We start from the raw sequence: 13,597 nt of genomic DNA on the forward strand, positions 1-13,597 counted from the left end.
ACCCTGTGTGGGTGCAGAGATGCTAAGTGACCACCATGGAGAACCTTAAACACAAAACGTGGCCTCTGGGGTTCGAGCCAGACCCCGCACCCAGTCCACCAACCCCCTCTCAGCCTCAGTTTCCCCAGCTTGGAGCTGAGCCAATGACAGCCACAATCTTTTCAGGTCCTGGGACCCACGAACATGAGACCGGCCTGCATGAGACGTTCAGTAACAGCAGTTGTCACCCTCAGTTACAAGCGGGAGAGGGGCGGGAACTTCAGATGGCCAGACCCAGGCTGCTCCAGCTCCCCTCGCACCAGCCCCCTGCCAAACCGGAAAAGCTCAAGGTTTCAATTCACCGCAAACAACCTACCTTTTTCCTGGGAAATTGAAACTGAAAGCCCAAACTGTTTTTTGCCTACAGATGCCCCATTCAAACCTCTAGGTCGGAGGATTGTCTCGGAACGTGTCATTGGTCGGGATGGCCCCTATGTTAATAAGGGGGTAGCCCCAGCCAGTAGAAGGTGCCAACGTCCTACTTCCTGCCCAAACTCCCTACATCCAGGGGCAGATCTAGATGGCACCAACTTTTTACCATCATTGGCCTGAGCCCGTGACTGAAAAATCAGGGTCAATGGTGCCCAACAGTCAGCGGCGGGGGTGGAAGTGGCTGAGCATTGTCCTGACCTTGCTGGTGCTGGCTCTGTTGGTGGCCCTGATCATCTTTGCTGTCCAAGCCAACAGCAAAGCCTGCAAGGAGGGCCTTTTAGCAGAGCAGGAGTGTCGCAATGTCACCCGCCTCTTGGAACTCCAGCGAGCCCAAACCCGGCAACACTTACTGGGGGCGATGGAGGAGGCTGCCACCTGCAACCAGACCGTGGTAAGAGACCGGCAACTCCTGGAGGGGCCCTGTGGTTGCGCGGCCCCCACAGGTCTAGATGGGGGTGGAGAAACTTCCTCTGGGCCCCCGCATCGGGAGTTGGGTTTTCCCGCTAGGGTTTGGGGACCTCTAAACTTTCTCAGCGGTGCTGGTATCGGGCAGGGCCTTAAACGCCCCCAGAGCACCCAAATCCCCACTAGAATGTGGGAAGAGTCTCCGGCCTGTTTTGGGAGAGCTAGCAGCTGCTCTCTGCACCGGTCTCGGGCAGCAGAAATCCCATTTTAAGGTTTGGGATGGAGACTTCACTGAAGCCTCCAAAAGAAGGGTGGGGCTCCGAATACACCCACCCTATCCCTGGGAGACTTTGAAATGTTCACGTGGGTCCTGATATGGGGGACCTTGAAACTCCCCACGATATCTAAGTTGGGCTCAGAAATCCCCATGTTCTGGGTTTAGGGGAGGACATCTAAGTCTTGGGCAATAGCCCATGAGGTCTGAGCGTTTCCTCGAGGGCTTGGGCATAGGGATCCTCCAAATTCCCATGTGGGGAGCCTCAAATCCCCTAGTGCGGGGATCACATCCTTAGGTGCCCTGGGAGGGTGGGAGGTTGTGGCCATTCTTAGAGGTGGGAGACCGGGGTGCAGGGAGGGTTGGAGGGAAACCTGAAAGGGCTTTGGACTCAGGCCCCTCTGATCACAGGGCCTGGGGGAGAGGTCCAGGGCCCCCAGCAGCAGCTACCTCCACTCCGCAGGCCAGAAGGCCAGTCTCTGACACACACACACACACACACACCCGCCCCGGTCCCAGGTGAACCTTTCTGCTTCCCTGGAAATGGAGAAGGCCCAGAGTCTGGAGCAGCTCACCAGAAGAGAGGAGCTTCAGAGTAAGAAAGCATAAAGCCAGGGTTCTGCAGAGGGGGATTGGGAGGGGTGGATCAAGCACTGAACCCCGGAGGAGGAGGGGCGGAGGAGGAGGGGCGGGGGAGGGAGGAAGGGACAGGGGGCAAGGGGAGGGGCGGGAGGAAGTCCCAGGGTTGGGGTCACCAGGGAGTGGTCAGAATCCAGTGAAGGTTGGGAAAGTAGTACCCCAGGTTTCCAAGGTGGGGTGGCGTGAGGTTGGGACTGAAGGCGGTGTTGGATCCCGGGGTAGAGCCAGGCAGAGAATGTGGCCACTTGTCACGCCGTGTCCGGGCCACCATACCACTGTGCTGACAAGGTCCCCTGATTCTCTCCCGCCTTAGGAGAAGTTGAGAAATTGAAGGAGAAGCTGCAGGGCGCTTTCGAGGAGGTGGAACGACTAAGGTCTGAACCGCAGCCCCTGACCGTGCCCCTTTCACCACACCTGTCCCATCCCAAGACCCAGAACGCCCTTTGCCTGCAAATTTCCCATTGCTCAGGGCACAGAGTTTGAATCCCAGCCTTGTCCCTCTGGTCACACCAGGCTTGAGAGGCCACGGCCCACTCTCTTCCCCACTGACTTGGTGGGGGAGGAGGGGAGATTCTGAAGGGCGACAAGACCAGACCTGGTGCAGGCCCTGGCAGCTGCCTCAGTTGTCCCCACATCTTCCCCCAGAAAAGAGAAGGAGGCCTGGAGCAAGGAAGGGGAAACCAGCTTCAGCAGCTCCTCGAAATCACTCGGCCCCTTGATGGTCCCCATGTGCCTGTTCCTGGGCCTCACTGTTCTGCTGGCCTGAGGCCTGCTGGTAAGAAGGGTGGCCTGGGGTAGAAGACAGCTGGGGTTGGGAGGGAGGGAGGGAGGGAGTCTAGGATAGGACAGCGTCTGGGGAGGTGACCTGCCTACAGGATAGTTGGCAGGGCACAGAGAGGGAGAGGGGAGGGAGAGAGAGCTCCCTGAGTGGGGAGCTGGCCTGGAACGGGGCGGGGCCACCTTCTGTCCTCCTCCAGGCCGCCCTAAGTCCCCCTTATGATGTCTCCTTAGCTCACAGCCTGGACTTTACCCTTCAAGGCTTCCCTGACCAGACCAGTTCTGAGGGAGCCACATGGCTGCATGGTTAGGGGGAGGTGGGCAAGATAGTGATGGTGGTGGGGGGAGGACAAGGAGCCGCCTCTGGGATGGACCAACAGGGCGCTTGGCCCAGGGCTGCCTCCTCCCCCCACCCCGCCCCTGATTTCGCCTGCCCCCAGAGCAGGGCAGCACATGGGGTGGGGAGTACCTATTTCTTGGTTTCTTGGTTTCCAGAAGCTCACTGACTTCTGAAGTCTTTGAACTCCAAAAAGTAGACATCCCTTGGTTGGAGGGGAGATCATACTCTTAAGTTCCTGGAGTGAATGCCATTATGTCATCTCCGTGCACCCGGGGCCTCCCCTGCAGCTGAGGGCAGACCAACTGACATCCACACCCAAGCTTCCCCACTCCAGAATGTTCCCAGGGACCCTTGGGGTTTGGGCAGGAGCCATCCCTCTGCCTCCCTGGCCCTCCTCACTGGGTTCATCACACAGGACTCTACACCCTCCTTCAGCACTCACTGTGTGCCAAGCATTCTACTCATATATTCTCATCTCCCCTCATGTCCTCACTGCATCCTCTGATGCCCGGTCCGGTGGGGGAAACCCAGGCTGTGGCAGGGCAGACATCCCATCATAGTTCCCAATTCCATCCCACAGACCATTTGGGACTGGGATTCAAACCTGGATCTGCAGACACACACAGGCCAGGCCCTTGTCACGGTGTTCCTCCCCACCCCAGCCCAAACTCATTCCTTCCGCGGGAACCCCTCCTCCCAAGAGTCTCTCTGCTTCTTCAAAATTCAGAGCTGCTGCCTCGATAGACACTAAGTCGACTTTCAGGGATCCTCCCAGCCTCCATCAATCCTTCCTCCTCTGTTATCTTTCTCGAAGCCCTTCTGGAATCCCAGCTATTGTCCAAGCCACTTCCTGCTGTCGCCCTGGGGTGGGGACCTTTGTGTTTGTGGGTACTGTTGACTTCTGAGCGGGATTGGGCTCTACGGAGGATGAAGACACGCTACCCCGGGTGCTACAGGATCCTGAGCAACTTCCCTGGCCTCAGGGCACCTGATGCCTGTACCCCTACCGCCCCCGGATATTGTGACAATAAAAAAATACCACAGACATTACCAAGTCTGCCATGGTTGGGGGAAGCAGGTTCACTTCCTGTGAGAACCTCTGCTCTCCAGGCAGAGCTTCTGGGTTTTCCTCACTTTCCCCAGCTTGTGGGAGGGCTCAGGAGGAGTTCGTGGGGCTGCTTTAGGATGACAGAGTCATTTCACCCCCTCGGAACAGCCCCCCTCTTCTCCCTGCCCCGCCTCACCAATAGGGAAACTGAAATCGGAAAAGTTCCGGGACTTAATCAGGGCTTCTGAGCTGCTCAGGGAATTGAAACTTCTGATTTCCAGAAGCAAACCCTTCTCACGCGACCTCCCTCAGTCCGGCCCTGCCCCCCAACCCTGGCCCCCCAACCAGTTCCTTGAAGCTGGAAAGGCAGGTATTCCAGAGCTGGGTTCTGACTGGAAAGGAGCAGGAGCGCAGTTCAGGAGGCTGGCCACCTGGGGAGAAGGTGGACTCTCTTCCAAGAACCAGCTCCAAGTTTTCTGCCTGGCCCAGAGATTTTTCAAGGGATTTAGGGCAGTTAATCAGTTAAGGGAGGCAGTGGTCTGAGATAATTCTTGATTATGTGCAGTCTTGATGGTGCCCACTCGCAGCTCGTGCATGGGATTCTGGGTCCTTGGTTCCCCCGGGCAGTGCAGACTTGCTCTGTTCTTTCCAGGAAAGAACGCAGGATCCATAAATACACAAAGAAAGGTTTAGTGCGTCAATCACTCGGGCTAAAGGTGCTTGCTAAAACTTAGAGCGGCTCCTAGAGGTCAGAGGGGCCAAGGGGGCTTCACTTTCCCCACCATCCTCAACTCCCACTCCCAGCTCGGCTGCCAGACAGTCCCAAACAGTGCTGCCCCTTCCCCGGCCCCGCCCCTCCCCTCTCCCCAGCCCATGCCTAGGCTGTGTTCCCATGGTGATGGGGGACAGGTTTGCCCAATATGATGGATTCAAACTGTTCAGCTTCTCCTCCCAAGCCCCCACACGTGGCTGAGTAGAAACTTCTCTCCTTTCTAGAAATGCCCCTGTAGGGGCCAAGGGTGGGCCATTTTGGCATGAAGACTATATTGAGTAAAAAAGACAGTCAAGGGGCACCTGAGTGGCTCAGTCTGTAGAGCATGTGACTCTTGGTCTCAGAATCATGAGTTCAAGCTCCATAGAGTAGGGCATAGAGCCTACTTTAAAAAATCAAATATTCTGAGTTAAAAAATAAAATAAGGGCGCTGGGCTGGCTCAGTCAGTTAACCATCTGCCTGCCTTTGGCTCAAGTCATAATCCCAAAGTCCTGGGGTGAGGGCTGCCTGCTCAGCAGGGAGTCTCCCTGTCTTTCTCCCTCTACCCTCCCCCTCCACTCAGGCCCTCTCTTTCACAAATAAATAAAATCTTTTTAAGATTTAAAATCTTAAATTTTAAAATTTAAGATCTTAAAATTAGGGGTGCCTGGGTGGCTCAGTGGGTTGGGCCGCTGCCTTGGGCTCAGGTCATGATCTCGGAGTCCTGGGATCGAGTCCCACATCGGGCTCTCTGCTTAGCGGGGAGCCTGCTTCCTCCTCTCTTTCTGCCTGCCTCTCTGCCTGCTTGTGATCTCTCTCTGTCAAATAAATAAATAAATAAAAATCTTTAAAAAAAAAAAAGATCTTAAAATTAAAGATTTTAATTAAGATTAAAACTAATCTTAGGGGTTGGGACGCCTGGGTGGCTCAGTTGGTTGGACGACTGCCTTCGGCTCAGGGCATGATCCTGGGAGTCCCGGGATCGAGTCCCGCATCGGGCTCCCAGCTCCATGGGGAGTCTGCTTCTCTCTCTGACCTTCTCCTTGCTCATGCTCTCTCTCACTGCCTCTCTCTCAAATAAATAAAATCTTTAAAAAAAAAAAAAAAACTAATCTTAGGGGCGCCTGGGTGGCTCAGTGGGTTAAGGCCTCTGCTTTCGACTCAGGTCATGGTCCCAGGGTCCTGGGGTCAAGCCCCGCATCGGGCTCTCTGCTCGGTGGGGAGCCTGCTTCCTCCTCTCTCTCTGCCTGCTTCTCTGCCTGCTTGTGATCTCTGTCTGTCAAGTAAATAGATAAAATCTTTAAAAAAAAAAACTAATCTTAATTAAAAAGATCTAAAATTAAAGACCTTAAAGATCTTAAAATTTTAAAATCTTAAAAAGATTTTATTTAGGGGCGCCTGGGTGGCTCAGTGGGTTAAAGCCTCTGCCTTCGGCTCAGGTCATGATCCCAGGGTGCTGGGATCGAGCCCCACATCGGGCTCTCTGCTCCACAGGGAGCCTGCTTCCCCCTCTTTCTCTGCCTGCCTCTCTGCCTACTTGTGATCTCTGTCTGTCAAATAAATAAATACAATCTTAAAAAAAAAAAAAAGATTGTATTTATTTATTACAGGGAGAGATAGAGAGGGAGTACAACCACAGGGAGCTGGAGAGGGAGAAGCAGGCTCCCCGCTGAGCAGGGAGCCCGATATGGGGCTCAATCCCAGGCCCCTGGGATCTTGGGATCATGACCTGAGCAGACTGAGCCACCCAGGTGCCCCAAATAAATAAAATCTTTAAAAAAATAAAATAAGCAATCAAAAATTAGCATGTCTAAAGACAGAGGGGATGCCTAAGGTGAAAGTGTTTTATTCCAAGCCCCTCTCCAGCCAAGCTCACAGACAAAACTCACAGGCTTCTGACCTGGCCCTGACTCTCTCCTTTTCCAGGTCATGGTGCCCCCTCATTCTCAGAAAATAGACCACCTCGGGATGCCTGTGTGGCTCAGTCGGTGAGGCGAAGCATCAGCCTTCAGCTCAGGTCGTGATCGTGGGGTCCTGGAATCGAGCCCCCCCCACCAGGCTCTTGCTCAGCAGGAAGCCTGCTTCTCCCTCTCCCTCTCCCTGCTGCTCCCCCTTCTTGTGCTTTCTCCCCCTGATAAGTAAGTAAATAAAACCTTTAAAAAAGAATAAAAAAACAGACCACCACCACGAAGCATGTTCTTTTCTAACGACAAAGCACATACTTTTTTAGTGGGAACCCACATCCCGGTTGAGCCCCAGAAAGAGCCCCACCCCGCAGTAACTTGTGACTTCCTGCTTTATGGGGCCAAGCAAACATCGACATCCCCCTCCCCACTCACCCTCCCCCACAGGCTCAGCTGCAACCCTCTCACACCCTTAAAAGCCTTTAAAAGGCCCAGCCTTACAGAATCTCACCAGACAGACATCTCTCTTGATGTCTGGCCCCTCTCCTCCCTTGGAGAGTGAGTAATTTGGGGTTCTAATCTCTGCGTAATTCTTTGCCGCCCAGCCCACCGGCCACCTTAACATCGTTTTAAAGCTTTCTTCGAACTTGGTCATCCTGGGCTTCCCACTATTTGCCCTATATTCCTCTCCCCAAAGACCCCTCCCCCTCTCCCTCTCCCGGGTTCTCCCCACTCAGACTTCAGCTCTGCTGACCGGCCTTTGCCTTTCCACCCACCTTTCCACCCACCCGCAGGTGATCCTCCCTTGGTTCCTCCCCAACTCCCTCTCCTTCCCCTCAAGACCCTTTGTCACCCCATCCCCTTCAGCGCTTGCCTCCAGGTCTGGATCCTTCTGCCCACACGTGTTCCGGCCGCCCTTCCCAACCTCCCCGCCCCCCAATTCCCTCTTGGCAAAGTGGCTGGAGCAGAGGGCATGGTTCAGGTCTACCTTCCCTTCTGCTCACCAGATCTTTCCCTTACAAGATGTAAGCTTAGCTCTTTTTCAACGCATCCTGCCAGGTTCACTAAGGAATCTGAGTAATTCACCCTCTCCTCTGGATGTATCGTGGAGGGACCTATATGGTTAGGAATAGAATAGGGAGACCACCCAGAGATCAGATAAAAATCCTGCTCTTGTCCTCTTGTCCTCACTGAGGCTCTTCAAAAACTCACCAACCTTGATCCTAACTCTCATGCAGGAAAACTGAACCTAGCTATGCATTTCATCTCCCAGTTGGACCCACATATTAGAAAAGCAAAACTAGATAAAGCCCACAAACCCCTCAATCCAACGTACTAGACCCAGCCTTCAAGGTTTTTAACAGCAGAGAGGAGGAAATCAAAGAGGAAATGAGAAAGGGACATAAAAAAAAAAAAAAAACGATCTCAGGTTTATCAACTCCTGCCTACTGCCCTTACCGGAGCTATTCTAGAAAAGTCTCACTCTGCTGGCTTGACCCAAACATTCAACAAGTCCCCTCCAGGAGCTTGTTACACTTGCAGTAAGCCTGGCCACTGGTCCAAACCATGTCCCAATTTAAAAAAAAAAAAAAAAGCAAAAGCAAAAAAGGGCCACCCAAAACCTCTTGCCCTGCCTGAAGAGTGATGACCCCATCCTCAAAGTAGGGGGTGGGCACCTCCCAAAACCTGTCTTCAGATCCCAAACAGGGGGGAGAGTCAGCCCCATCCCAGGGGATCTCTTGGGACTTCTTCAGGATAAGGACTGACACTCCCTAGGATATCCCTGGATTTTCAGGACCCTCTTCTCCCTCCCGCATCTCTGTTGCTGGGGTTCATGGTGTTCTTTCTCACCCTTCAGCTACCCAGCTCTTGTCATGTGCCCTGGGAGATCAGATCTCCTCCCCCCACCCCCACCCCGATCCAGGACGAGACATCATGACCAAAGTAGAGGCTCACTTTTCTTGGCACCCCGTACACGCCCAATCCCAATTCTTGGGACTCCCTACTGAACCTACACATCACTCCCACTTCATTCTCTCCAGTTATGATTCCTTGTCCCTCGTCCATATGGGACACCTCCCAACCTGTCAAGGCTATTCACCTCACCCCCATCATTATACACCTCAAGGAGCCTACTTTTTCCCCTTCCAAACCCCAACATCCTCTAAAACCTCAGGCTTGCAGCCCCTCGTTTCCGAAAATTCCTTTTCTCAAATGTATTTTTTTAAAGATTGATTTTATTTATTTATTTATTTATTTATTTGACAGAGACAGCAAGAGAGGGAACACAAGCAGGGAGAGGGAGAAGCAGGCTCCCCGCTGAGCAGGGAGCCCAACCCTCAGGGCTCAGATCCCAGGACTCTGGGATCATGACCAGAGCCGAAGGCAGACACCTAAGGACTGAGCCACCCAGTCGCCCATCTTTCCTCAAATGTATTAAAGCCTACTAACTCTCCTTACAATACTCCAATCCCTTCCGACAAAAAACCAGTGCTAGAGACTAGTTCAGTATCTCAGAATGATCAATGAGGCAGTCCTCCCCAAGCCAGAGCCCCCTTTCCCCACCATGCCACCCTCCTTCATGTACCTCACTGTCTTAGATCTTTTTTTTTTTTTTTAAGATTTTATTTATTTATTTGTCATAGAGAGAGAAGCGAGAGTGAGCACAGGCAGACAGAGTGGCAGGCAGAGGCAGAGGGAGAAGCAGGCTCGCTGCCAAGCAAGGAGCCCGATGTGGGACTCGATCCCAGGACGCTGGGATCATGACCTGAGCTGAAGGCAGCTGCTTAACCAACTGAGCCACCCAGGCGTCCCAGATCTTTTTTTTTTTTAAAGATTTTATTTATTTATTTGACAGAGAGAAATCACAAGTAAGCAGAGAGGCAGGCAGAGAGAGAGGAGGAAGCAGGCTCCCCGCTGAGCAGAAAGCCCGATGCGGGGCTCGAACCCAGGACCTGGGATCATGACCTGAGCCGAAGGCAGCGGCTTAACCCACTGAGCCACCCAGGCGCCCCTCACTGTCTTAGATCTTAAAGATGCGTTTTTCAGTATTTCCATCTCCCCTAGGACCCTGAGACCTTTCCGCCTTAGCACAAAACAGTTAACCTGGACACTTCTCCCCCGGGGTCTTAGGGCTAGCCCCCACTTCCGCAGACCAGCTCCCGCATCAGATCTCTGCAACCTCTCCGCTCCAATTAGCAGCCTTCTCCCACCTGTGGATGCCTCCTCTTCAGTCCTGCTGAGCCCACTTCTACTTCTGACACCATCACCATCCTCGCCTTCCTCAACAACAAAGGTTAAGGAGTCTCCCTTTCCAAAGCCCATCTTAATCAACAATCTGTCCCACACCTAGGATTTTTGCTCACACGGAGACAACCCACCATATTGCCCTGCACGGAGCCTAACTCTCGAACCTACTTCCTCTTTGGCAAAGCCCCCACTTGGAAGCGGCACTGCGCCATCGTGTACCTAATTCCTGACCAACACCTTCCCAACTCACCAGCCCTCCCACCCCTAACACGGACTGTAACAGGTGCTCAAGTAGAAACCCACGCCTGGGGCGCCTAGGTGGCTCAGTGGGTTAAAGCCTCTGCCTTCGGCTCAGGTCATGATCCCAGGGTCCTGGGATCGAGCCCCGCATCAGGCTCTCTGCTCAGCAGGAAACCTGCTTTCTCCTCTCTCTCTCTCTATCTGCCTCTCTGTCTACTTGTGATCTCTGTCAAATAAATAAAATCTTTAAGAAACCCAGGCTTTCTGTATCCCACCCCCACAGAACTGAGCCAACCTCTACCCTCATCCTCCTTGGCATCCTTCCAGGAATTGGGTTAGGCACAGGGAGGAATAGCTCATCCAATCCTTACATGGGGACCTTCTCTTTCCTTGAGTCAACAAGTAGCCAATTTCTCTTCCACACTCTGAGCAACACAGAAGCAGACTGATTCCCTGGTGCCGCTTCCAGTCGGAGAACGGGAGAAGAATTAGGCACAAACAAGTCAGCTGCAAGAGATTGGGAGCCGGGGACAACAGTCGAAAAGACTGCTGCCACGAGCAATGTCCCAGTCTCACTTTTATTAGATAGAAACAATAGCCAACAGAAGAACCGATGAAGGTCAAACATCAGTCACATGTCTTGTGGACAAGCAAGAAGGAGGATAAAGTTTATAGTTAATCAAGCACATTCAAAGGACTCATCTAACAACAGGCGCTTCTGGAAAGAGAAAGGAGCGATAACCGAAAAGGAAAGCAGGCGGTGTTCCGTTCCACCCTGAGCTGACCGGGCGTTCCCGGCTGCCCAGCTTCATGGTCGTATATCATCCTTCTCCCCAAAGACCTGCTGCCAGTATATGTTTTTCTTAAGGCCATATCTAAATGCGCTTGGTAACTAGTAAAATCCTCCAGGGGTTATAGTTTAAGTAACAAATAGTTCCGAGGGGCAGTAGCAGAGTAGGTCTTCAAAATCCTCACTTCAGGGCGCCTGGGTGGCTCAGTTGGTTCTACAACTGCCTTCATTCAGCTCAGGTCGTGATCCCAGGGCCCTGGGGATCGAGTCCCGCATCGAGCTCCCAGCTCAGTGGGGGGCCTGTTTCTCCCTCTCCCTCTGCACCTCTTCCTGCATGTACCCTCTGTCTCTGTCAAATAAATAAATAAAATCTTTAAAAAATATATATAAATAAATAAAAATAAAACAAAATCCTCTGACTTTAGACCAACAGACTGCTAATCAGGGGCATACCAGTGCCTTACTGTGGAAGAATGCTGCTTCTATGTAAACGAGTCGGGTCTGGTCTCAGACAGCCCTGATAAAATTATCAGCTCAGCTAGGGACAATGAGGAACAATAGAAAAACTGGCGGGGGGGGGGGGCACCTGGGTGGCTCAGTGGGTTAAAGCCTCTGCCTTCCGCTCAGGTCATGGTCCCAGTGTCCTGGGATCGAGCCCCACATCGGGCTCTGTGCTCTGCAGGGAGCCTGCTTCCCCCCCCCCCCCCATCTGTCTGCCTTTCTGCCTACTTGTGATCTCTGTCTGTCAAATAAATAAATAAAAATCTAAAAAAAAAAAGAAAAGAAAAGAAAAAGAAAAACTGGTGGGGGGTGGGGAGCTAGTTCTCCTGGAAACTAGACATCTGGTCTGGGTTCTCGTGGCTCATTCCATTCCCAGGCCCTTCGGCGGTTATTGGACTAGCCCTTATTTTGGGGATCATGCATTTTAAAATATCAAATCTCTATCCAGGATGGAATCTCAACCCTTCGTAGCTCTCTGAGGCCTCAGAAGCTCACACTCAGGCCCCTGTGCTCAGAGAGCAAGACCCTACTGACATCTCCCTTACTCTCGTCCCTCTTGCCTCTGGGTAGGGACAGCTCCGTGCCCCTGCTCAGTGGGAAGTAGCTGCAGAAGAATGACCTTCTGGGACGCCTGGGTGGCTCACTTGGTTGAGCCACTGCCTTTGGCTCAGGTTATGATTCCAGGGTCCTGGGATCAAGTCCCATGTAGGGCTTCCCCCGCTTTGCAGGGAGCCTGCTTCTCGTCTCCCTCTGCCTCTCCCCTTGCTTGTGCTCTCTGTCAAATAAATAAATAAAACCTTAAAAAAAAAAAAAGAAGGAAGAAGAAGAATGACCTTCTTCCACTTTCCCAAATTAAGAATAATTTCAAATAAAGAGAAAAGGGAATCAAAGAGTCTTATTCAAAGGCCCCTCCCCAGCCAAGCTTACAGACAAAACTCACAGGTGTCTGTATTTGGCCCTGACTCTGTCTTTTCAGGGTGCCCCTCATTCCCGGAAAACAGACCACCACTACAAAACACATTCTTCTCTAGCAAGACCACAACCCACATCCTAGACAAGCCTGCACAGAGCCCGCCCCCCTCCACACACACAGCCCCCAGAAACTTGTCACCTTCTGCTCTATGGGTCCAAGCATAGACCCCCTCCTCACACACCCTCCCCCATGGGCACAGCTGCAACCCTCTCCGGTCCTTAAAAGCCTCTAAAAGGCCCAGCTTGACAGAAACTCGGGAGGACATCTCTCTTAATGTCGGGCCCCTCTCCCAGCTTGGAGCATGAATGAACTCTGTCCGGCTTGTTGCTCTACTCTTTGTGCAATTCTTTGCGGCCAGCAAGGAGTCACCCTAACGCAAGGGAAAGAGGAAGAGGAGGGGGAAGTAGGGGGAGGGGGGACAGAAGGGAAGGAAAAGAAAAGGGAAGAAGCAGGAAGAAGGAAGAGGGGACGAAGGGGAGAAGGAAATGGAGGAGGGCCTGGAGGAGATGAAAAGAAGAGGAGGAGGAAGGGAAGGGGGAAGGCAAGGGGGAGGGGAAGGGAGAGGAAGGGGAGGATGGGAGGAGGAAGAGCAGGAGGAGGAGGGAGAGGGGGAGATTCATTTCCGAGCGGCGGGAAATCGCGCGTCGTAGACTGACTTGGATCTGATTCGCGATGTAAGTTCGCCCCCTGGCGGCCTAGTGGAGAACGGGCAGGGAGAAGGGACCGATTCCCTCCTGCGTCTGCCCCCCTGACCCTCACAGCCAGTCACAGGAAGCATGACAGCCTTAGCCAGGCCGACCTCAGTCGGTCGGTAGCCTCCTGTCTTGTAGCCTCAGTTTTTCCATGAACACAATGGGGAGCCTTGGCGAGTACCCCCAAGGCAGATGGGTGCTTTGCGAAGATGTGCTCACATGGTTCCCACTCGGCCGGCCGACTGGGGCAGGAATCCATCCGACCAACTCCACTTCACAGTGGGGGAGACCCCGAGGCTAGGAGGACAGCACATGGGGTGCAGAGGCAGGAGTGGAACCAAGGACCACCCCCCCCCACACACACACACACACAATCCTGTCCTGGCCTCCTGTAGCCTACGCTGGCATCTGGCGGGGGTCCAACCCCTCCCAACAGACTCGGGAAGCCACGGTGGGCGGGGCGGAACCGTGGGTGTCCCTGGCGCCCCAAGGTGCCAATTAAATACTCGTGGCTGTCTGGAGCCAGAGCTGTGGACGGAGAC

At 53.3% G+C, this 13,597-nt stretch overlaps 1 protein-coding gene across 6 annotated transcripts; it reads left to right on the forward strand.

Annotated features, from left to right (window-relative positions):
* Positions 1 to 408: 408 nt before the first annotated feature.
* On the forward strand, positions 409 to 10,219 carry BST2 (bone marrow stromal cell antigen 2). 6 transcript variants are annotated; one of them, XM_047698373.1, is made up of 5 exons: positions 409 to 862; positions 1,670 to 1,745; positions 2,103 to 2,163; positions 2,435 to 2,564; positions 9,637 to 10,219. In XM_047698373.1, the coding sequence occupies exons 1-4, from the start codon at positions 560 to 562 to the stop codon at positions 2,553 to 2,555; spliced, it is 561 nt and encodes a 186-aa protein (XP_047554329.1). In that variant the 5' UTR covers positions 409 to 559; the 3' UTR covers positions 2,556 to 2,564; positions 9,637 to 10,219. The 6 variants fall into 6 exon arrangements, with proteins under 6 accessions (XP_047554329.1, XP_047554312.1, XP_047554343.1 ...); XM_047698356.1 differs by having other exon boundaries at positions 9,677 to 10,219; XM_047698387.1 differs by lacking the exon at positions 9,637 to 10,219 and adding an exon at positions 3,634 to 3,953.
* The last annotated feature ends 3,378 nt before the right edge of the window (positions 10,220 to 13,597 follow it).

This window comes from Lutra lutra, chromosome 1 (genome assembly GCF_902655055.1).
Source record: "Lutra lutra chromosome 1, mLutLut1.2, whole genome shotgun sequence".
NCBI classification, from domain to species: domain Eukaryota; kingdom Metazoa; phylum Chordata; class Mammalia; order Carnivora; family Mustelidae; genus Lutra; species Lutra lutra.